The sequence below is a fragment of the Alligator sinensis genome, unplaced genomic scaffold, assembly GCF_000455745.1.
Source record: "Alligator sinensis unplaced genomic scaffold, ASM45574v1 scaffold1329_1, whole genome shotgun sequence".
Lineage (NCBI taxonomy): Eukaryota > Metazoa > Chordata > Crocodylia > Alligatoridae > Alligator > Alligator sinensis.
Window position 1 is genome coordinate 880,336 of NW_005842460.1, and position 24,273 is coordinate 904,608.

A 24,273-nucleotide genomic window follows, 5' to 3' on the forward strand; every position below is an offset into this window, starting at 1 on the left:
CGTGACGCGGCGGGGCTGGCGGGGGCGGACGCCTGTTCCCCAACGGCCGTTTCTGACGTCATCCGGCCCCCTGCCTCGCTTTCGTGGGGTCTCGGGGCGGTTGGCAGGTTGTGCGCGCCCCCCTCCCGTGGTGCCGGCACCAACTGTCAGACACGCCTCATCGTCCTGTCACAAATCACACCTACCCCATGGTACCGTCACGAATTGCACACATGCATGCACGCATGCTGCCCATGGTACCCTCACATCTCTCACACACGTGCCCCCTCATAGTCCTGTCACAAAATCACAGCTCCCCATAGTACCACCACAACATCACACACATACACACCCTGCGCATGGTACCCTCACAAAACCTCACACACGCACACCCTCATAGTCCTTTCACAAATCACTCCCCCTCATAGTACCATCGCAAAATCACACACCCTGCCCTTGGTACCCTCACAACATCCCACACATATTCCCTCATAGTCCTATCACAAACTCAGACACACACACCCCCCCACCATCACAAAATCACTCTTCCCCTCCCGGTACCGTCACTAAATCTCCCCCCGCCCCAGGGTGCTGTCACGGTGACACAGCTGTTGACTACACTGTGGGTATTTGTTCACTGTCTGGCCCGGAGGCGTCCCCAAATCCTGGAGGGCGGCACCAGCCCAGCAGGATTGGCGGAGCCGAGAGCGCAACGGCCACCTCCGAGCGCCACGAGAGAACCCGAGTGGGGCCGGGCCGTCGCCAGGTGAAGGGCAGCTGGTGGCGAACGAAGGGAAAGGGCCCGTGGGTGCCAGCAGGTGTTTGTGACGGAGCCGAGGTTGGTTGCCTGTTCTTAGGGCCAAGCTGGTCCCCGCTGCGGGGAGAAGCAGAGCGCGGGGACGGGGAGCCAGGAGCCAGAAAGCGCCCCTGAGAGAGCCCAAAGGCTGATTCTCGCCATGCTCGCAGCTCCCTTCTCGTGCCTCACTCAACTAACTGGTAAGCGAACCTGGCAGAGTGAAGATCCACCATTGGGCTTGTGTGCCTCTGGCTGCTTAAGGAACGATCGTGGCTTTTCTTGGATGCTGCCCGTTCTCCTGCAAGCCAGGCTCCGTCGTGGTAGCACCTGCAGAAGCACCGTTCATTCTCGGCTGGTGCCTTTGCTTTTGTAATTCAACCTTGTTCTTGCCAGGTTTAGACGAGACAAGGTAGGAAAGCCGGTGTAGGCACCCCTCTGTAAGTGGGGACTCAAATGATGAGACCTTCTTCTTCAAGAAAGTCTAGCGGAGGCAAAGCCTGGTTTCCCAGCATTATGGGCGCGCGGTGACTGGATTTAACACCTGTAGAAGTGGGAGTCCCGGTACTTCAGCCGCAAAGCATCTCTTTTTTTTCTTTTGTGACATGTTTATTTCTAGCTTAAGGTGTCTAGATACTGGGACCATTTCTCATTTCATTTCTGTGCCGGGGATTTAAAGTAAGTAGAGTCGTATTTGCATTCAGATCACGCAGTTACTGCATCTCGTGGTGTTTGTTTAAGAGGTGACAGTTGATTACATAAGTAAGCAAATGAATGACATAAGTGAGCACCTATGACTGCCCAGAGGAGTTTTCCATCTATTGACTCCTCTGTGAAATCCTATGAAATATGAACTTTCATTTCTACCCAGGAGAACTTGTACCATCTTTTCTCCGATGCCTGGTGAAGGGTGTTTGTGTCTGAAAGCTTGCAATTACAGAACTTTTTTTGCAACAATCTTGTCTATCTAATAAAAGAGATCATCTCTACTACGAGTCCTGATTGCCAAATTAATTATATGCTTTCCACAGAAGCAAAGCAATTCATATTTTAAACCATACTGAGAATTATTTCACAGCATATCCAATTACATGAGCCTCAAGAGGAGTCCACCATAAGGGCACACTTATGTGCCGTAACTTTACTTCTGAAAACTTGGCCTTTTCTATCTCTTTCCACGGCTCTCTCGTCAAGCAGCATCCGTTAAACACAAGCTTCCAGGTTGGATAGAGGACTTGCTGCCAAAAATAGCTCCAGCTTGAATGATCTGCAGCCACGTGCTCTAAGAAGTAGAAAGCACCACCCTGGGGAGACAAAGCAATCCTTAAAATGGTCTTGGGGTATGCAGCATGCAGGATATTTCTTAGTTATCCTAAAAGTCTCTTTTCCCATTTACTCTGTCCAAACTGAGAACTGACACACCTTTAATGCTAGTTTTCCTTGCATACTTTTCATTCAGTCTCTCTGTCTGTCTTTTTCCGTTTTTCTGAGTTCTTTTAAAATCTTTTTCTATTCAGTAGAATATTAATATGAACAGGAAATTACATATTTATACAGATGTTTAAAACCCACATGAATATATATTCTAAAAGCTGCCTGACACTTTATCTGCAGAAATATGCTGTCCACAAAACTCTTGCATTTCCTTTATAGCATTTTAAAATCTTTCCCTGATTAAATTTTATTAATGGGGGAGGACTTCCGGTCTTCATTTTGACAAGTAACATTTAAATCCCTTTTGCTGCCCTTTGTTAGCTGATGCAGAATGCTTCACTATTTTCTTTTTTTTCCCTAAGGAAAATTACTTAGGAGGGAGGGAAATAACGAAGGGCTTAATTCTTCTATAAATGCTGGGTCATAATGGCAATACAAGTAAATGGGAATTGAATCCACAAAACACAGTTTGGCCTTGAGTCATGGAGCAGATTAACCAGCATGCTCCTACTATGCATCATTTTGGGTTGCATTGTAGCTGGAGACTTCGTTTAATTGGCCAGATAAATTGGATCTATGGTTGCTTTGCATCTTCCTGAGCAGCACAACACCACTAAAGGAGAATCTACACCAGTGACTGTAGAACAGGTATAAGAAGAAATGTCCCTCCCCAGTACTTACTGGTCTGAGCACTCTCTTAACTTCTTTCAAGACATCCTCTACATTCTGCACAGAGCACAGGACCAAGGTGCAGACCACTACATCCATGGAGCCATCAGCCACCTGGTTCAAGTTCTCCGCTGGAGCCACCAGGAAGTGCTCAAACTGCAGGTGCTGGTTCTGGTTCATGCTCTTGGAAAGACCACGCTGGAAGTTGCTGTTTGTGTCTGAACAGGTAATTCTACAGCCAGGTGGATAGAATTGGAAGTTGGTGCCAGTGCCGGTCCCAATTTCCAGCAGCCTCAGTACTTTCGAAGAGCCTGTGAACTCCCGCAGGTTGTGAAACAGCTCCCATTTCTGCACTGATGTTTTCTGGTTGTAATGTTCAGAGAACCTCTCTATGAAAAAGGGGAAGAAGACCTTACTACCAAAAGGTTTCCATACGCCCAGGAACGATAGCAGATATATGGGCAGGGCAAGCAGTTGCACGCAGACACGGAGAAATAGGATTGCTGCCTCTGCCATTCTAAGAGAAGACTTGCACTGAGCAGAATTTGCTCATTTAAAGATAATACCCCTTGAAGTGTAGGCAGATTGGATCTGTGTAGCTGCTTTGTTCACTCTTGGAAATGTGTCCTGCTCTTTAGACCAGCCTAGAACGTGTCCAGTAGACTTTTGAAATCTAATTTTAAAGTCCATTCACTGATGATGTCAGGAAAATCAGAGCTTCCTGCAAAGCAACCTACCTAGAGTTCATCTGAAACTTGCCCAAAAAAGGATCAGTTGATCAGTTATCAGTTTCTGACATGTCTAGGGCCTTGAAGCATGGTATTTGTAAAGCATCTGCAATTTTGCTGCCAATCTCCAAGCTAAACATTCAGCAACTTTCAGATTACAATTTTCCTTTCTCTTGTAAAACAGCCATATCTGATCAGTGTTGCAGCTTAGATTTTGTGTTTTTACAAATTTCAAACTGCGCACCTGCACTCATGTCAACAGTGTTTAGTTTAGACTCTAGTTTAGACAAGGCACCAGACAGTTGTCACTGTTTTAATCAGTCTGTCATTTACACTTACTTTAAACAAAGTGGTTAAAATGCAAGTAGTTGGTCTAGGCTACCGCTGCAACCAACGGAACAATGGTAAGGCTCTTGTATTGAAATCTGTACTGAAGACACATGCTTATAGTTAACAAAACTCTTCTCAATACCATAGTAGCCTGTTACATGGAACTGTTGTGAATTTTTTTTTGTTAATAAAGGCAAAGCTTGTATTGCCTTTAATTATGGATCTGAACCAAACATCATGGTGGAAAATGGGCTACAAGTTTCTTCAGCATAACTACTAAGAAAATGTATGTAATGTAAAATCTTTTGTATTTAAATTGTTTTATGCCTTTCTCAGAGTTACTTAGCAGCACCATCTCTTACTAACTTAACTGGGAACAGTGGGGTCTTAGTCCCTGTTTGGTCTCAGCGTCAACAACAAAATCTGGTAAAAGGGCTTTGGGGTAAACACTTCTGCAAATCAAAAGAATATTTTCAGTAAATGTGATATGTAGGTACTTGGGCAGGCAAGGTTCTTTGAGTAGATGTGATATCTTTTATTAGACCAACTGAGTAGTTGGAAAAAAATTATTGGCATGCTTTCAGGCGGAGTCACCCTTTTTCAGGCATGGGGAGTCTCTGCTGTTCTGAGACTCCAAGAAATCTGTAGGTACTTGTCTTTTGCACTCTCTGTAACACTCTCAGCTTTGTGAAGGTATACAGGCATAACTCGGGTGAGAACCAAAAGGCAGGGACAGAGGTATTTGTTACCATGTTGTAAGTAGGAGTGTTCAAGCTAGATATTGTAGTGTATGTGTTTTCATAGTCCCTCATTCTTTAAACTTCCTTTGTTGGGCAGTGCCCTATGGAAGCCCATTCAAGATTGCTTTTACAGAATGCACAACACATGTTTTGTACTCTCTCTTAGACTTCTATGGTTTGATCTTTCTTTCTTATAGTATGTCTCTACTCCAAAAAAGAAATGTCAGAATGGCACTTTGTGCTTTGTTGCTGTTAATTAAGGTAGGACATCTAAATTAGGCCCTGAATGACACCTGTGCAATCCCATTGTCTTCAGATTATACACTCAACTGCAGCTGGGCAACATAAAGGTCATCTGAGTATGCACAGGTTTAACTGACTGGATTCTGAATGGCTTTGGTTATGGACAAGCTGGAACAGACTTTGTTGTTCATTTTAATCTTAGCTATGCTGAGCCTGATCAGAATGTGGACCAGTGTCGCAAAGGCACTAAGTAGCGTTGTTCACGTTTGCTAACTGTGTGGAAGGGCATTAAGACTTTTGGGGCAAGGAGTATAGTTTAGGCTACGATTTTTTTCAAACGAGCCTTGTTACAGATTTGGTAGTATGGTCTTAACCTGAGTTAGGCATTAGTTCCCATGCTTAATAATAATTGCTTTAACAAAGATGGAAATCATAGGTGATTTGCCAGGGTCAAGGCTTCTCAGGTGCAGAACTGAGAATACAAACCTGAATACTCCACCCTGTTCACTGTCCACTGTGCCCATTGCTCAGTGAACAGAATTATTGAGTCTACTGACGTTATCAGGACATGCTGAAGTATTGCAGCCAGTGTGTTTCAATGGGTATCTCAGAACCTGTGTTCAGTTGCTGCCATTGGGTTCAGCTCAAGGGTGATGCAAAAAAAGCTCTTGGCTACAACCCCGATGCAAGTTCCTGTTATAGGAAGGACCAAGGAGGAAATTGCTAGTTTCCCCAGTCAGGACTTCTCTGGTTTAATCATTTCACTTGATGTTTGAGAACCTCATTACCTAGAAAATTCTGGGATGAAGCTATCATCTGAGGAGCTAACCTGCAGAGATCTTTTTTGTCACCAATTTCTGTTTGCTGCTCCTCTTCTGGATTATATTTATGCCATTGATTTTGGTGGTTGGGGTGAATGATTGACCTGTTTGTGGGGAATACTGTTTTTGGGAACAACATATGTAAGTCACAAAGATGTATATAAGAGAAAGGGAAATATGCCTCCTCTGTCAGGAAATGGTTTGAATGGGACGTTACCCTTCCTCCATATCAAACCACTGGTGTGTCCCCCTTAGAGGTAGGAGCCAACCTGCTCACTTAACAGAGGGAATTTTGCCATCTCCCCAAAATAGTGGGAAGTGACAAGCTGGGTCTTGTCCAGAATGTAGTCTGTACATTTTGTAGCATTAGCTCAGCGAAGTCTCTGTGTGTGAAGGGAAATTTGGCCTCTAATCTGAAAGAACAGTTGCCTTGCTCTAGCCACTAGGCTATCACAGATCATACTCTTAGTGTTCTGTTCCCAGATCTCCTGCTGTCTCACTCTTTCTGAGTGAAGCACTTACCAGTCCCTGTCTGTTTTTGGTCTGTAAACAGTGATCTCGCCAATATCTTCACAAGAACCTCTTTGAAGTCTAAGGACTTGATATTCGCAAAATCCTGTGAGAGCCCGAGTTGAAAAGTGCTATAAAATACAAATAAATAGACTGGTATTGTCTTTCCCACCTACAACTCTGGTGTAAACTTGATTTACGCTCAAGCAGCGTGTTAAATATAAGTGTGCAGTTTTGTTCCTGCGGTTACCTGCCTGTGCCTCCATTAAGTGTAATCGTTTGTTTCAATATTGATCATTAGAGAGAGGCTTTGAGAACCAAATTCAGAGTTGATTAAATTCAAATGGAATTGCATTTGCGTTCACAATGCTGGAATTAGGCACTCCATTAATTTGTGTAAAAAAAACATTTTAAAAGGACTATCTTGTTACAAAAACGAGCGAGTTACTACCTCTAGTGGTAACAAAGGAAAAATATACTCAAAGACTCATTGAGAGCTTTCCTACTTTGTTAGCAACCTTTATTAGCATAGAAATACCACAGGAGAGAAACATTCAAAGAGATATTTCATCAGAAATACTTTTCACTGCAGGCCAAGTGGGTATGGTGGTTCTGAGACTAAAGGGATGGTGGTGCTTTTTAAATTTCACACGCACCTCACTTTATTCTTCCTGACCGGAGTTAAGTATAAGCAGGAAACAAACGGAGGAATTGGCTCCGATTGAACTGTACAATACCACTTTTCTGCATTTGAACTTATAATTAGTTATCATTACTGTTTAACTTGACCAAAAGTGTTCAAGCTCTCTCAGCAGCAGGACCATATGGTTATGCATGTGTCCCTAACCCTGTTTTATCTTCTACCCAACAGCTGCTGTCTTGACCTTTTTTCTCTGGATGTTACTTATTTACCCTACTTTCATCTGTTATCCCTTGTACCTGTCCTCACCCCCTGTTTACAGTGAATCCTCTTCTTTCACCTCCCAACTGCCAGCATTTACCAGTAAAGATTTTAAATTGGAAGCTTTAAAGGTAAGCAGAAAGTATTCACTTATTTCTGTGCCATAGGATATTGGCTCTGTAGGGCCTTCTTGCATGGTGATTTTGGGCAGCTCTTGGAGCTCTTAAAACCTGGATTGTCTGCACATTCATATCTGAAGCTAGCTTTAAGCACTTTCTCTCATCTGTGCTATCACGCTAGTGTTACATTAAGGTGCAGCCACTCTAGGCTACGCATTAATGTAAACACCCCACCCTCTTCCACTGGCCCAGATTGGGCCCACTGCCCCCACCCTCCCCAGCACCCCAGAGGCAGCTGGGTAGGCAGGTTAACCCTTCCCTGCCTGCTCCTCTGGGACAGGCAGCAGGGGCAGTCACAAATAAGTGGGGAGAAAGGGGTAGAGGAGGGCCCTGGAGGTGGGGTGGGTATTCTGGGGGGCAGGGTCAAGCCTGGAAAGGGAGGGGACAGGATTCTTACCTTTCAGTCCTCCAGGCTGCTGCTGGCCTGAAGAGTGACTGCTTCAAACTCAAGCTACCAGTGACAACTAACATGGATCAACGTTTGTGCAGCTCAGTGTAAAGTGAGACGAGGCTTTATTACTGATTCTGTGGTGGAGAACTAGACTTCTGAGGGACGCTTGTAGGTTTTAGCTCTGTATTGGCTGGGGATGGTCCTGTAAAGGAGCTAATTGCACCCTAACATGCCCTGTTGCAACTTTTACTGGGATTATGATGTGTAAAAATGGAGTAACAATCAGATATGAGAAGGAGTGCCAGCTTGCCTGCACTTGTCTCAGGGAAGATACCTTCTCTTGTATCTCTTTAATCCCACTGTGTATCTCCCTGCAGGACAGAGCTTCCTTCCTAATTTTCCGTGAAATGTTATTTTTGGTTTTTGTCTTCAGGCTGCTTGTCCCCAGCATGACAACCCTGGCTAAGAACTCTGGCTGACAGATGAAAGACCATGCCCCCCAGTTAAGGTAGCTGCACATGCTCAGTAAGTTTCCCTCTGTTATTTTCACAAGCCCAGCAGGGCAATTTGAATGGGTAGATAGTTACTATATAGGAGATGCTATGTGAAGAGGCCACAATCATGGAGAACTGAAAGAAAGCACAGAGACTATTCAGCACTGAAGTGGGGTCTGTTGTTGCACGGTGTATGAAGGTAATTATTTCACAGCATATCCAATGATATGAGGCAGAACAGGGCTCCATTTCATTGGGCCATTTATGTGGCACAGCTCCAGTTGAGAGAACTTTGCTTTCTCCAGGTCTTTCCAGGTCTCTCTGGTCAGGCAGCATCCGTCTCCCAAATATCTCCAGGTTGGCTCGCATATCTGTTGCCAAAAGTAGCCCCAGCTGGAAGGATCATCAGCCACATGCTCCAAAAAATAGAAAGCACCACCCTAGGAATAATGCAGTTAAAATGTTTCTGGGATGAAGAAGGGCTTTTAAAATCAGTTTCACAGAATCATAGGAAATTAGGGTTGGGAGGGACCTCAGGACTTCAGGATGTCATTTACTCCAGCCCCCCGCTCAAAGCAGGACTATTCCCAAGTATATCATCCCAACCAAGGCTTTGGTTACCTGGGTCTTAAAAAAGTTTGTGGATTTCATTTGCTAAACTTCAACAGCAAGCATACCTCCACTCCCACTCTGGATCCCCTTATGTCTCCAGGAACTGCCTCCCATTATCAAATTGATTTTTGCTTGGAGGCCTGTCAGCATTCCCTTGCATGCTCTTTCTGCCTGATTTCACCCATAAGATTAAAAATGTTATCACTGTTATGTTTATATGGGGGGGAGGGGCGTGCAGTGGTGGCATTTGAGTCCTGTACTCAAAGAAAAAATTGGGGGCAGGGGGGGAAGGGTCTTGTGGTTGGGAATCGTGGGTTCTTGGCCCTGTCTAGCCATTGTTGCCTTATGTGCCCTCACACAAATCGCTTAATATTCCTGCAATTTCTGTTTCCTCCCCGAGGGTGCAGATGGTCAAAACATGTATTCTAATTTCCATGGGGGGGTAATCTTGCTTTATTAATGTTTATAAAGCACAATGAAGTAGATCCCGAAATATGAGGACTGGGTGTCCACAGACAACAGAAATAGCCTATTACTGTTAATGATTTGCAACATGCAGTAAAGTTCACTTAAGTGGCAGCCTTGTGAACTGCCTGGATATTTAACTGGGTCAATTATTACAGGGCAGATCTGGTGCAATATATTTTGATGATTAGAAACAATGGACAAATGGCAGAAGAGGTAGTACCACCAAGTTTCTTCATAATATTTTAGTAAGGCTGTGAAGTCAAGAGGGTGGTGACACCCACCAACAAGTAGTACTATAAAAAAAGTAAGATGGAGTCTCAGGGAAAACAGAAACTGAAAATAAATCAGGTTTATATAAATCAATCTCTTTCTGTTCAGGAGAATTCACATCTGCCTTCTATGAACTGCTCTCTTTTCAACAAATATCTGTCTCAATCATTTTGAGATGCATGAGAGATCTGCCCCAGATACTTTGCAGTCTCATGGTTTTTAGGGATTCCTCAGAATTTGATTCTAAACCTTGGCAGACAATCTTGGGTAAATGTGATAGCTCTTATTAGAGCACCTAAATAGTTGGAAAAATTGTTCTTTGCAAGCTTTTGGGCATAAGCACCCTTCTTCAGGCGCAGAGAGAGTCTGCTGGTGTTTGTGTAGTCTCTTGGGTGGAAGAAGGGTGCTTGTGCCTGAAAGCTTGCAAAGAACAATTTTTCCAACTATTTAGTGGGTCTAATAAAACATACCACATTTACCCAAAGAAGCTTTTCTGCCTGTGTCCTTAGACCAGTGGCTATAACCAACACCCCTAATTCTGACTCTTGTGCATTTTTGCCAGAATCGCCATCAAAATGCAGGAGTACAAGAAACTCCATACTGCTGACTAAACAATAGACTTGAGCTGAGAACACTTGGGCAGGGAGCCAGAACAGTTATCCACTTTGACCTGAAGAAGTGGGCTTTATGTAAAAAAAAGGCCATTGGGTGAGACCAGAGTTCTGTCAATCCTGCTGTATGAGGTGTCGGAATTCAGCTATCAGAAGTAAAAGGGTAAGGGCATGTACTGAATTTGTTTTCATCCAACACTGTGAAACATAGTTCAGTCTAGTACAATTTTAGCCTCAGCGGCTGTACAAACTATTGCACAAGAGTGAGGTAGTTTTCATCTTCACGAGAGTCTTACTTGTCATTTCATCTCCCCATTGGGGACATGTTCATTTTATGACTAGATTTAGCTCTGCTTTGCAGTATAGTTTTAGATTCTTGCACTGTAAGGCGTGCTTTTCTCAAGTTAAGAAATAACCCCAAATTAAGGATAAACTTTTCAAAAACTTATAACTGACTTAAGCGGAGAAGTTCTGCTTTCCCACAGTCGTTTAGGTGCTTAGAGGCCCCAAATTTTACAGATGCTTGGGTCTCAGAAGTAGGTGCTTTATAAACATCTTGTAACGTGGCTATTTTTAATTTTTAATTATGTAACCTAATGCTTTTATCATGTGATTTTTAAAAACATTTTTTTTAAAAGGAAGTTTTGCTTGTTTGAATAAACCTCACTCCTTGCTGCTGAGGTTTGCAGACCAGATATTGTAGTGTTCAGTTAGTTAGTGCACATAAACCAGAATTAAAATTGCATAAGTGAAGCAGAGAAACCTGTTTTCATTATCTTTGTTGAAAGGGAAGTACATAGATAGCATCAGTGCTGAACTGATTTTTAGATTCAGCTTTACTCTGTGACTAGCGGTGCATACAGTCTAAACACAAGCTGGTGCTTGTATGGCATAGTTTGGCCTATAAGGAAGCAAAACAGTCTCCCTATATTGCACTGCAGTGTCCTGTACTCACCGGCCTGAGCACTCGCAGGACTTCACTCAGGACTCTCTCAATGCTGCTCACTGAACACAGCACCAGGGTGCAAACCACAGCATCCATGGAGCCGTCAGCCACAGAGTGCAGGTTCTCGCCAGAAGCCACCACAAAGTGCTCATACTGGAGGTGCGGGTTTTGAGCCATACTCTTCAACAGGAACTTCTCGAAGTTGGGGTTGGGGTCAGTACAAGTCAGCCGGCAGCCAGGTGGGAAGAACTGGAAGTTGGCACCTGAGCCTGTGCCAATCTCCAGCAGGTTGAGCTCCCCTGAGGGGCCTGAAAACTCCCTCAGGCTGCTGAAGAGCTCCTGCTTCTTCTCAAAGAACTTGAGGTTGTAAATGTTAGCAATCCTGGCCATGGCATATGGGAAGACCTTTTTACAGAAGGGGTCCCATAAGCCCAGGTAAGCCAGCAGGTAGACAGGCAGTGCAAGCAGCTGGACACATCTTTGGAGGAGAGGTATCAGCACCATCAGTGCAAATGGAAGAAAGTAGGATCCTTTGTATGCTGGCTGTAAACAGGACACTCCAAGCTTAAGATTACACTTAAAGTTCACTGCCGAGGATATGGCTTGCTCTGAACCGGTTGTGTCCGGTTTCCAGAGCTGGCGGCCTTCCCTTTTCTTTCTTAAAGTGATACAGCCCAATACAGCGAGAAATACAAGCACCGCAGCTGAAAGGAAGGCAGAGAGAAAGTGAGTTGTTTGCTCAGTACTGCTCTCTGGCCGGACATGGCAAAGCTCCTGTGTGTGTGATTAAGTTTGTACTGTTCCATGGAAAGCCCCAGTACATGATGCATTAGCACATATCTATCCATGGAAAGCCCCAGTACATGATGCATTAGCACATATCTAAATGCTGACCTGGACTAGGCCAGAGTGCTCTGGCCCTGATAGAATGGAGCCCATCGTCTGTAAAATGCCACAGTGTTCGATCTCAAACAGAGGTCTGCTTGTTGGGGTGTTATATTACTGTAACTCTCCCTGTTTTTCAAGTTCTTTTGTTACCTGACTGAGGGGCATACCTGTAAGGATTCTACCCTGCTCTAGACTGCCACGATTTAGGCAGGCCCAAGTCTGGATGCTCCAAATCTGGAAATGCAGCAGCAAGGATGCTCCAGGGGATTTCCCCTCTACCACTCTCAAGCACACAAGAGACAGCTCTTGTGAATGGACACTGGCATCACTGTAGCTGGGTGTTATCCTCATTGTGTGGATGACTCTGGTTTAACAGATTGTCTCAAAGTCACACCATATGTCAGCAGCAGGTCAAGCCATCTATCTTGACTGCGTAACTGATTCCATTGAATTCTCTTTAGCTTCATTGATTACAATAATATGCGGCTTTGTTTGGCATGCCTGTAGATAGGGTTCCCTATTGCATTTCTCAGTGCCCTTTATTTAATCTTGTTGCTCAGTTAGGTATTTTCCAGGTTGCCTTCATAACCCAGTGACTTTCTTTGTTTCTGTTTTGTGTGTTTAGAAACTTAAAACTGCCCCATAATATCAGGCATTTGGCCAGGACAGTTCAGCTGCTAAGTGTCTTGTACCTGATATAACAGAAAATGAAGAAAACGCCTTCCTTCTTTCTATAATGACATTTTTCTTTTTTAGCTCGATTGGCAGTACAGTTAAGAGTTTTTGGTGCTTCTAAGCTTTTAGAAAATGTAACATTGTCTTATTTATTAGTCATGGTCAAGCCCTTTTTTGTGCATGGCAGCACTGAATCTTGCTCTTAATAGTCTCCTTCTCCCTTTCATTTTTCTTCCCCTCCTTCTGTTGAACCATTGACATTGTTAAGAATTTCAGAACCCAGAAGTTGAACATCTAAGTTTTCACTGAGGGAAGAAATCAGTATCCAGTATCTCTAGGATTAATGTTGGAGTGAGAGAAAGGTGTCTGCCTTTCCAAGAACACAGTCATCCCTTAACAAATAATAGACAGAAGTTTGGAAGTGAAAGAAACATGTTGAAGTTCTCCCATAAATCAGACTCTGAACAGTGAAGATTACTGCCATGGTTAAATACAGAATTAAACAAGTCTTAAGTTTGTTTATCTGGGACTATAAATGAAAGGGAACATTGGTCCATAATTTAGGCAAATACACCCTCTAGTGGAAAATGGATCAAAAAACAGGTACGATGCAGCAGCCCTGATTTATTTCCCCAATTGTATTACCACCTTCTGTATTTCCTCAGGACATAAAACGTACCCAAAGGAAAATAAAGCAAAACAGGGAAAATTACATAATCCACTCCTGATCCTGATTTAAATTTTTCTAGGCTAGAAAAGTTACAATGCATGAGAGCAATGTGCACTGATATGTCACGTCTTCTACATTTTTCAATTAGCTCAAAAAGTTACATAACTCCACTTGTGTAGGTGATCTAGAGTTTTGTGGTGATTTGCAAAGAAGCGAAAGTACCTACCTTATTCATCTTCTATTTGAATAAATCAAATTAAGCATAGATTTGAAAACCCTTAGGCAAGACTTTGATATCCTTTTCTTCCCCTTGAGGTAAGAGTTTCCTTTTTGAGTAGAATTATAGTCATGAAATGAAAACACAAGTCAGGGGATCAGAAGATATGGCTATAATCATCTAAGCTCTGGATCACTTTGACATCATAATAGAGGCTTACATTTTTAAAAGCGACTAGTGATGTGGGTTGTATTTACTTGTAATGATGAGGTGATGTGGAGGAGTTTGCTCTGTTGTTGTTAAGATTATACCTATTCTGTGGACAAGTGGAGGACTTGCATTTTGGAAGTGTGTGGAGGCCCAGCTGAGATTGGTGCCCCGTTGTGCTCTGTGCTATACAAACATATAATAAGAGGCAGTACCTCCTCCACTGATTTGTAATCAAATAGAAAAGACACAGAGGGTGTGACAGAAAGGATGCCATGTCTAACAGATGCGTGTAACTGACACACAAAACAGAAGTGGTTGCTCAAATGTGCAGGGGGTTTATTATTGAGCCAGAAGTGTTTATTTTTGAGCTAGAAATGGACACGGATCTTCCAAATCCTAGTCCAGTGCACTTACCAGAAGGTCCTTCTCACTGGATACTCTCAAATAATGTGATTTTTGTTTTGCAGCCCAATGGAGCACTAAACTGGGATATAAACACTCCCATTCAACAACCACTAATTTCCAGGCCAGAAGTGGTATAGCTGGCTTAGGGCAGTGCTGTGCATATACCAGTAAGCTCTCCTGAGAGGTAGAGCTTTTTGGCCAGTGCCACCTCTTTTGTTTTAGAAGGCAGCATGTGTGGTTGATGTTGCATATTTCAGCACAATGCTCAGTGGAACTGGTTGGGTATAGTATAGTCTTGCCCTAAATGTATCAGTTATACATGCAGAGGTGAGTGAATGTGCAGAAAGTCCCATGCACAGTCATTTGAGGGTTTTTTTTCCTTTAATTAGTTTACTTCAGCCCACAGCTAATTTTTTTATTTGATTTTTTTTTTTTTTGCAGTTGTTAACGATGGATTTTTAGCCATATGAATGCTTGTGGGAACCAACTGTGTGTGATCACTTGTAATTCCGACAGTTCTATAGGCAGTCTAGAAGCTCCGTAGACAAATATAAATATGTTCTTGCCCCAAGGAGCTTATAAATTAAGTCAGACTTAATTTACAGGAGGACAGTGCACCAAAGGCAGAGCAAAGGGAAAGGAGGGTTGATCAGGAGAGGTGCTTATTGAGGATATTACTCATATTTGCTTGTACTGCGCAGCTGTGTGTTCCTTAAAGGGACAATGCATTGTCAGCTAGTTATTACACCAGATCAATAATTACAGCATTAGCTTTGTTCTGTTCTCTAAGTGATTTTACCAGGAAAGCATTGGTTTTTTTCCCCACCTCTACAATTACAGGCAACTCAAAGCATACCTGGAGCCACTTTTGAAGCTGACAAGTGTTTCTGAAGCTACTAGCCATTTTGGGAGCCCTATTTGAGCTGGGCAGAATGGTGAATTACTTATATCGTATCAAATTCCATACTGTGAGGACCCATGGGTTTCAATGTAAAAGAGCTTTCACTGTAGGTGCCCTACCTCTGCTTTCTCCAGGTCTCTCTGGTCAGGTAGCATCTATCTTCAGATATCCTCATCAGAAGGATGAGATTTATGCCAAAGTTGCTGAGCCACTAGAGTCTGAAACCACAAATTGCAAGCAGAGATTTTCACCTTGAGAAATAACAAGGGTCCTTACTATACTGATCCTCTGTCTTGGCTTACTTCTGCATTGGTGCTGTTACCACATGGTGCATCCTGTGGCTATCAGAAAGGTTCCACAATTCCTTCAGTACAGCACAGGGAAGTACCGCAGAGTTGGAGAGAGAAGGCTATGGAGGGAGCTAGAGACTGCAGGGAAGCTGTAGCTGCAGGCCATAGAGAGGTCTGGAGAGCCTGAAAATTGAGCAAAACAGCACCATCCTGCTGGCAGGGCCTGGCAGTAGCTGTGGCAGGGAAGGCCGAGGCAATCCATAGGCAGATGGACTGTGCAGAGGGTTATAGTGGAAAGGAACCCCTTTTGGTTTGGGACCATCTCAAAATCTGTGGTGCTTTGATCCAGGGTTTCGGATTTGATAACCGTTTGCTTGTTTGTTTTGTTTTGCTTTGTTTTCAATTAACGTGCAGTATTGAATATTTTTGTACTTGGGCATCTACAGACCACATCTGCCCTTATTTTACAGCCTCACAGAAGTCAACAGCATAAGATGAGGGCAGATTTAGTTCCTGTGTCATTTTAAAAGGAAGATAAATGAGTTCTCAAGTGTAATACTCAGTGTCCTGTTGGCTTGTCTGCTCAGCACTCGGCTCCTACAGTTCCTAAAGCTGCGTTCAGAGGACAAGGATTCAGAATTCTCAGGAAAGGGCACTTCAGCAAGGTATGTGTTTTTAAAAATAGTAACCTCATACAGTATTTCAGGTTGTCGTCTCAGCAGACGCTTTCCACAGACATAGTCCTGTTGTCAAAAATCTACATACCAGTCAAAAATAATTCCAAGGTTTAATTCTAGCAGTCCAGATTATAGGAGTAAAAAGTGTTTAATTCCTTTTAAATGAAAATGGGTAACTTGGCTCAGTTGTTATTACTTATCAGATGGGGAAACACAGTTCTGCATTCCTGTATGGTGCTGATGAGTGCCTGTAGAGACTTAAACTAGCAAATAGTCCCTTTGGAAAAAATTCTGGGGTTAGATTTCCAAGTGTTGAGCACCTTGCAACTCCATCAGGTGGCAGTTTAAAAGCTCCATTGTTTTCAGTTGGACCTGCCAGGTGCCGATCTCCTGCATTCCCAGTTCCTTTGAGAGCTTCTGAACTCTGGGAGGATGACTGATTTATTTTCTTGCAAGTAATAAATCAAATTTAACTTACTGTTCAGTGAAGACAAGCCCTGAAATCTGCAATCAGGCCCATGCATAACTTCTAAGTGTAAATCCTGGTGGAGCCACAGGGTGTGTATGTATGTATATATAATATAAAATTATTGTTATGTGGCTAGGTGAAGTCAATTTGTGGCACAAGGGGCATAGTTTTAACCCTTCTTGGCAACACTGCGGTGAAAACTACCTGGTTCTTGTGGCCACTAGAATTTTATGGCAAGATAACTTATATGCATGAACAGTACCCCTTTTTTGACAAAAAAGACACAGCTTCATGACTTTATCAGAACTTTTGAATTTAAGTTCTCAGCAAAAAGTTCTTCGGCTCTGATAACCTCAGTTCTGTTCCCTGCTCTATCACTGGTCTGTTACTGTTGGTTGTAATATAGCTACCTGAATGGAATGGTTAAAACACAGTGAGATCCTTTGGACTCTGGCAGGAGGAACTGTACTCTGTTCAGCATCTGAAAACAACTGGGTCTCCTGCTGTAGTGTGTGAAAGCTTCCTTGGAATCAGTTTAACCTGCATGGCACAATCTATTCAGTCAGGCATTCACCTCTGTGTGCATGCAGCTTTGAGACTTTTGAGCCAATATTGGTATGGAGAGTCAGTTTAGTTTAATGGAAGAGTCTGTTTAATGTAGCTCAACTTTTTGTGCCTACTCTCAGAGCTTTTTGGATCAGTGTATTTAAAAAAATAGTCGTAGTCACACCAGGACAAAGTATTGTCTGTGCAGCTGCTCACTGGCAAACAAGTCCTGCTTTGGATTGTTTATCTTGACTGTAGATCTCAACTTTTACATACTGTCTTTCCTTAGTACAACCAAAAAAGCCTTCATGATCTCTTGTTTGTCCTACACAGCTGTAAAGAAAGAAAGGATGGTTGCTAGTGAGAATACATGTTATTTATTTTAATTTTATGATTAAACAGGACTTTTTGTCTGTCTCTAATATTGGTCCAGTGAATGGAACATTCCAGTGAACACAACAGTCCTCAGTTCTGTTCCCAGTTCAGCCAATAGATAGTCCATTACAAAAATATGACATGGGGTTTCTAGCTCTCTCCCATTTCTCCATCTGTAAAAAAGGGATAACAACACTGACTAATTTCTGTGGAGCACTTTTTAACACTTTTTTGCATGTATCCTTCTTATTTTATTATTTGTAACAGCTTAAAATTGTGATGCACTCAGGGCCATTCCCCCGGGGGGGGGCGTGGATCGGGGCCGCTACCCTGGGCCCACACTTTGGGGGGCCCCATGGAGCCGGGCCAGTTTCACGTCTGGCCACTTGTCCCTCCCCCCGCCACCGTGTCCAGGCCCCACACAGGCTGATTTGCACCCTGACACACTCATCTCTGGATGCACTTCAGCAGTATACTGCCTTGGGTATCACATTAGTAGTATTTTTTTTTAAGGTTCTTGACCCCTATTACAAAGCATTGCATAGCCTCTGAATAGTTAAGCACTTTTAAACCACTGATATTTACCATAAGCTTTACTGAGGTAAGCTAATTATTATGCTAGCTATACCATTGTTCTAGACCAGGGGTTATCATTCGGGGGTATGCGTACCCCCAGGGGTACTTAGAAAGGCCATACAGGGTATGCACGGGCAGGCAGATGGGCGGGACAGAATTTGCCCTGGGGCACGGCGATGTCATCTCTCCCAGCGTGTTTACCTCTTACCCCCGGCCCTACATGGCACATCATGGCACCTCCCTTCCCTTTACCACAGTTCACTCTCCTGATCTGGCTGCTGGGCTATTGTCCTCAGCCAATAGCCAGTGGTGGGTCACGGTGGCGGTGGTGGATGCTGCATGCAAGCTCTCCCCCCATTTGGCCTCCCCTCCCAGCACTGCCACTACACGGATCCCGGGAGGGCATGGGAGGCGTGCACACCTGGATCTGTGTGCAGGGCTGGGTAAAACAGGCTGTGGGCAGGGCTGCGCTGAGAGCTGTTCCCGGCAGGGGTGCTGAGCTGCACTGCACTCAGGGTGGCAGTGCTGGGAGTGGGCTTGGAGGGGCAATGGCGAATTCTGGAGTGGCTGCAGCCCCTCCTGTAACCTCCCTGCTAGCACCGCCACCCGTCCCAAGTGCAGCCTGGCCCAATCCTTCACTGGGAAGAGCCCGATGCTGCCCCAACCCCAGCCCACCCCGCACACAGATCCAGGGGTACATGCCCCCCCATGCACTCCCAAGGTGTGCATGGCTCAGTCCTAGCTGTGCAGCACCTGCCCCTGCCCCACTCCCTCTCTCGCCGCAGGGGCCTACAGGAGCAGGGCTGTTGGGGGGGGTGGGGGCTGCAGCCACTCCAGAATTCACCATAGCCCCCTCAACTTCCCTCCCAGTACCGCCGCCACCCGCCTGAGTGCAGCCCAGCCAAACCCCTGCCAGGAAGAGCTGGTGCCACCCTGGCTGCAGGCCGCAGCTTACCTTGCCCCCGCGGATCTGGGGCACATGCCCCCCATGCCCTCTTGTGGGTGCGTGTAGCGTCGGGAGCCGCCCCTCCCCTCCCTGTGCCCCCTGGATGAGCCACTCACAGCTCCGTCCCACACCCCACCCCACCTCACCTTGGCGTGCAGTGCCTGCCCCAGCTCCACTCCCTCCTGCAGTGCAGGGGCCTCAGTCTGCTCCCCACTTAAAAACAAGAAAAAAATATGAGGGGGTACAGGAGCTAAAACTTTGAGTCAGAAGTGGTACATTTTTTTTAAATGGTTGAAAACCCCTGTTCTAGAGTTAAGGTTTACATAAACGTATCTGGTATGTAGTGCTCATGGCTTCCATTTTTAGGCAGAAAGCCATCAGTATCCGAAAGATATGATGTAAACTTAATAACTAGAATATTTTCTGAAGATAATTTTTGGTTTACTTTTCTGAGGAAACTAGGTTCTGGAATGTATAAAAGGCCCCTCAGGCTTAATTGAATTCACTTCCTTTAATCTATTATTTATATGTATGGGCAGCTTCTGTTCTCTTCCACTAACCTGTTTTTTGCCTTCCTAATTTTTCTACAACTAGCAATAACTGCCTTTCTCGATGAGTGCACTTTGTGCTGACGATCCATTGGCTACCTTAGAATCATAGAAAATGGGGGATGGAAGGGACCTCAGGAGGTCATATCTAGTCCAACCCCCTGCACCAAGCAGGACCAGTCCCAACTACATCATTTAGCTAATGTGGTCCCCATTTTTAAGAAAGGGAGGAAGGAGGACCCAAGTAACTATAGGCCCATAAGCCTCACCTCGGTCCTTGGGAAGATCTTGGAGAAAATCATCAAGGAGCACATCTGCGGGGGGCCAGCAGGGGAGATCATGCTCAGGGGCAACCAGCATGGGTTCATCAAAGGCAGGTCCTGCCTGACCAACCTGATTGCCTTTTATGACTAGGTAACTAAACCCTTGGATGATGGTGTTGCCGTGGACGTAGGCTTTCTAGACTTTAAGAGGGCCTTTGACACTGTCTCCCACCACATTCTCATTAATAAATTAAGTGACTGTGGCATTGATGCCTACACAGTTGGATGGGTAAAAAACTGGCTGATGGGGGCGCACCCAGAGAGTAGTGGTGGAAGGGTCGTACTCAACCTGGCGAGATGTGAGCAGTGGGGTACCCCAGGGCTCGGTCCTCAGGCCCGCACTGTTTAACATCTTCATCAGCAACTTGGACGAGGGGGTTGAAAGCACATTGTCCAAGTTTACTGATGACACTAAGATGTGGGGCGAGGTGGGCACACTCGAAGAGAGAGAGAGAGGCTGCAACTAGATTTAGACAGACTACAAAAGTGGGCAGATGAGAATAGGATGGGGTTCAACGTAGATAAATGCAGGGCGCTGCACCTTGGGAGAAGGAATCCACAGCATACATACAGGCTGGGGGGTTCCCCTCTTGAAAGCACAGAGGCGGAACGGGATGTTGGAGTCATTATTGACTCCACGATGAACATGAGCTGCCAATGCCCGACTGCTGTGTCCAGTCCTGGGCGCTGCACTTCAAAAGGGATGTGGCCAGCCTGGAGAGGGTTCAGAGGAGGGTCACTCGCTTGGTGAGAGGGCAGCAGGACGGGCCCTATGAGGAGAGACTGAGGGACCTGAAACTGTTCAGCGTCGGCAAGAGGAGGCCGAGGGGGGACCTGGTGGCTACAAACTCATCAGGGGAGATCATCAGCAAATAGGAAGAGCCCTTTTCTCCCCAGCACCGCCTGGGGTGATGAGGAACAATGGTCATAAGATGATGGAGAATAGGTTTAGTTTAGAGATCGGGAGGCAATATTTTACGGTTAGGGTGGCCAGAATCTGGAAGCAACTTCCTAGGGAAGTGGTCCTCACCTCTTCCTTGGGTAAATTCAAAAAGAGGTTGGCTGATCACCTGTCTGGGGTCTTGTGAACCCAGCATTCATTCCTGCCTGTGGCAGGGGGTCAGGCTAGATGATCTGTTCAGGTCCCTCCTGACCCTAGTTACTATGAAACTATGAAACATCCCAGCCAAAGCTTTGTCTAGCCAGGTCTTAAAAACTTCCAAAGATGGAGATTCCACCACCTTTCCGGGTAGCCTGTTCCAGTGCTTTACTGCTCTAGTGAGAGAGAGTTTTTTCCTAATTCCAACTTCAATTTCTTTTTCTGTAGGGGGGAGAGCAGAACTAGACACAGGACTCTAGATGTGGCTTCATGAGTGCCAGATAGAGGGGAAAAATCACTTTCCTCAGTCTGCTCAGGCAACACTCCTATTAATGCAGGCCATCCTGTTGGCTTATTTTCAGCTTATTGTTCACTGTTACCCCTAGGTCCTTTTGTGCAGAGCTGCTGCTTAGCCAATCAGTCCCTGGCCTGTACTGGTGTATGGGATTTTTCCACCGTAAGTGCAGGACTTTGCACTTGTCTTTAGTGAACTTCATGAGATATCTTTTGGTCCAATCCTCCAATTTGTCTAGGTCTCTGAATCCAAGCCCTACTCTGCAGAGTATCTACTACTCCCTCCAGCTTGGTGTCATCTGCAGACTTGCTGAGGGTGCACTGTATCCCATCTTTCAGATCGTTGATGAAATTGCTGAACAAAACTGGCCCCAGAACTGACCCCTGGGGCACTACTTAATACCAGTGCCAACTAGGCATTGAGCCATTGATTACCACCCTTTGAGCCCAACCATCCAGTCAGTTTTCTATTCACCTTACAGTCCATTCATCCAACCTGTACTTCCTTAGTTTGCTTGTGAGAATGTTGTGGCAGACTGTATCAAAAGCCTCGCTAAAGTTGAGGTATATCACATCCACTGCTCTCCCTGCATCCACAGTGCCAGTCATCTCATCATAGAAGGCAGTCAGGTTGGTCAGGCATGACTTGTCCTTGGTGAGTCCATGCTGACTGTTCCTAATCACCTTCTCCCCCAAGTGCTTAGAAAGGGATGCCTTGAGGACCTGGTCCATGCTTTTTCCAGGAACTGAGGTGAGGCCCTTTTTCTTCCCTTTCTTAAAGTTGGGCACTATAGTTGCCCTTTTCCAATCGTCTGGAACCCTCCCAATTGCTACAGGTTTTCAAAGATAATGCTCAGCGGCTCTGCAATCGCATTAACCAACTACATCATCGTGGTGAAGTACTGGGATGAGTTGCCTAGAGAGGTGGTGGAATCTCCATCCTTGGAGGTTTTTAAGGCCTGGCTCAGCAAAGCCTTGGCTGGAATGATTTAGTTGGGGATGGTCCTGCCTTGAGCAGGAGTTTGGACTGGATGACTTCCTGAGGTCCTTTCCAGCCCCCATTTTCTATGATTCTAACTCCCTCAGCAACCTCAGTGTTAGCATTGGGTATGAAAAGTGATGTGTCTGGCATCTGATCAGCATAAGCCAAGTATTTTAGCAGCAGAGGAATAGAAGTAGAAAATACTTAGAGCTTATTCCTCCCTTGATACTCCCATGTAACTCAGTAATCCTAATGGGAACCTCTTGCTTCCAGCAAAAGGAGACTCTTCCCCTTGATTAATTAGATACTTGAAAAGGGAATGAGATAAAATGGCTACCTCTAGTCTGATTACTGATCCACTACAGTTTTTCCCTCTTTCACATAGTGAAATGTGTTCTGTTTTTAAATTTGCCACTGATGAAAGATTGACATTGCTGGAGACAGAAGTCTGACAGTCTGTATCCCTGGGGCATAAGGCACCTAACTAGTCTTACAGTTATCTCCCCAAGTCTCTTATTTGGTTTATAGTGGCACATAAATGTCCCAGTCATGGACTCGCCTTTCATTGTGTTGGATTCTGTATGAACACAGAACCAAAAAATGGTCCCTGTCACAAAGTGCCTCCAACATTAGTACACGATGAAAGAAAACCAGTATAAAAAATGTATAAAGGAAATATAGAAAGTAATGGGTAGCATGATGGCCAGAGGTCTTTGCACACCAGCTGCCTAACTGTGGGCAAGCATTTTGTAGGCATTAGAGCACAGGAGATTTTTAAGAAGGTATTTGGAGGAGGAGGCATTTTTGGAGATGTTTATGAGAAACTTCTCCCAGGTACAAGGGAAGCATGTCAGGAATTATGAAAGAGGTTCTTTGAAAATATCCAGAATACCCATTCTGGCTTTCTTAGCCCAAAATGAGGGTTAGGGTTTTGTTGTGGACTGGAGGTAGGCTTAGCTTGGGCAGCTGACCTAATCCCATAGAAGCAGAGTGATTTACTGGGATGTACTGAGCCATGAAAAAGTAAACTTCACCATTGCATTTAGGATCCATAGCAGTGGCACCTCCACATCTGTCTGCAGGAAAGGGTTTTCCTTTCTATGCTTGTGGAGGAGAAAGCATGCTGCTCACTGCAGCTTGAAAAATTGCATCTCTTCCACTGTGCCCACCTGTGCTTCCCAGAATTGTCCCTATAAATCTTTTAGCTCTTTCCTCTGTACCTTCAGGTAGATAGGGTGGAACTTAAGCAATCAATAAAGTAATGAATTAGTTAGTATGTATGAGCAGTTCAGCTGTGTATGATGAGGCCCTATATAGCTAGCTCAAGTGATAGCAATCTGTGCATTTGGAGCAAGGAGAAGTGAGTTTTGATTCTATTGACTCCAAGCAGTCATTGCTTCAATATTATTTGAATTGTAGTGGTGTGTAGTGGCCCCATCTGAGATCAGGGTCCATTTTCCTGGGACCTGCACAGACACAAAGTGAGAGACTCTCCCTGCTCTGGGGACCTTACAGACAAGACCAGTAAAGTGTGGAAGGGAGAGTGTCGGCACTGGATATAGGACCCAGATGCTTTGTTCTGGGGGCACTTAAAACCCTTAGACCGACCACAACCTTTCTATTTGATAATAAGCAAATGTACTGATATAGTGGTAACAGAAAAAAATCATTCAAGCAGTTCTATAGATACCGATTCTAGGGCTGCCATCAGAGTCGAGATGCATCTAGCCCAGGCGCGAGCTTCACTCAGAGGTTCTCTCTTGAATGTCAGATGTCAGCAGCCTGGAGGTTGGAGGCCGAGGCTAAGTCCCCCAGTGGGCTGGATGAGATGGGCTGGTGTTGTGCCCTCTGTCCATGGTGCCTCAGGTTCCCTCTCGAGGACCGCTTTTGGGGATGAGGACCCTTTGTTGCTCCAAATTTCCATTTGTTTTTTAATTCTTTTCTTTATGACTTTTTTTTATTTGTGGCTATCGCTGATTTGGTCTTTCTGTGGTCGTCACATTGTTTATGTTCTGTCCTTCCAGCATATTCCTTTGTTTCACAAATCCATCACATGTACATAT

General features: G+C 44.8%; 3 protein-coding genes across 3 annotated transcripts in view; 1 reads left to right on the plus strand and 2 right to left on the minus strand.

The window, feature by feature from the left end:
* Window positions 1–1,691: 1,691 nt before the first annotated feature.
* Window positions 1,692–3,603, minus strand: LOC102372243 (methyltransferase-like protein 7A). Its single transcript, XM_006030761.3, has 2 exons — window positions 2,888–3,603; window positions 1,692–2,076 (listed from the first exon to the last, which is right to left on the minus strand). Exons 1-2 carry the CDS (start codon window positions 3,389–3,391, stop codon window positions 1,840–1,842), a joined length of 741 nt encoding a protein of 246 aa, XP_006030823.1. The 5' UTR covers window positions 3,392–3,603; the 3' UTR covers window positions 1,692–1,839.
* A 4,664-nt stretch (window positions 3,604–8,267) lies between these two features.
* LOC102385785 (methyltransferase-like protein 7A) lies at window positions 8,268–11,747 on the minus strand. Its single transcript, XM_006030732.3, has 2 exons — window positions 11,129–11,747; window positions 8,268–8,652 (listed from the first exon to the last, which is right to left on the minus strand). The coding sequence occupies exons 1-2, from the start codon at window positions 11,621–11,623 to the stop codon at window positions 8,416–8,418; spliced, it is 732 nt and encodes a 243-aa protein (XP_006030794.1). The 5' UTR covers window positions 11,624–11,747; the 3' UTR covers window positions 8,268–8,415.
* Window positions 10,171–24,273, plus strand: part of SCN8A (sodium voltage-gated channel alpha subunit 8) — a 105,163-nt gene continuing 91,060 nt past the window's right edge. The window contains 2 exon segments of the mRNA XM_006030733.2: window positions 10,171–10,336; window positions 15,846–16,040. The gene's annotated coding sequence lies outside the window, so the exon portion shown is untranslated.

What these genes read in the sequence shown, in the direction of transcription:
- LOC102372243 (XM_006030761.3), bottom strand. Translation starts at nt 3,391, where the DNA reads ATGGCAGAGGCAGCAATCCTATTTCTCCGTGTCTGCGTGCAACTGCTT. An exon ending in TTAAGAGAGTGCTCAGACCA is followed by an intron (nt 2,077 to 2,887) that starts GTAAGTACTGGG and finishes TTGTCTCCCCAG; the next exon opens with GGTGGTGCTTTCTACTTCTT.
- LOC102385785 (XM_006030732.3), bottom strand. Translation starts at nt 11,623, where the DNA reads ATGGTGCTGATACCTCTCCTCCAAAGATGTGTCCAGCTGCTTGCACTG. An exon ending in TCCTGCGAGTGCTCAGGCCG is followed by an intron (nt 8,653 to 11,128) that starts GTGAGTACAGGA and finishes CATTATTCCTAG; the next exon opens with GGTGGTGCTTTCTATTTTTT.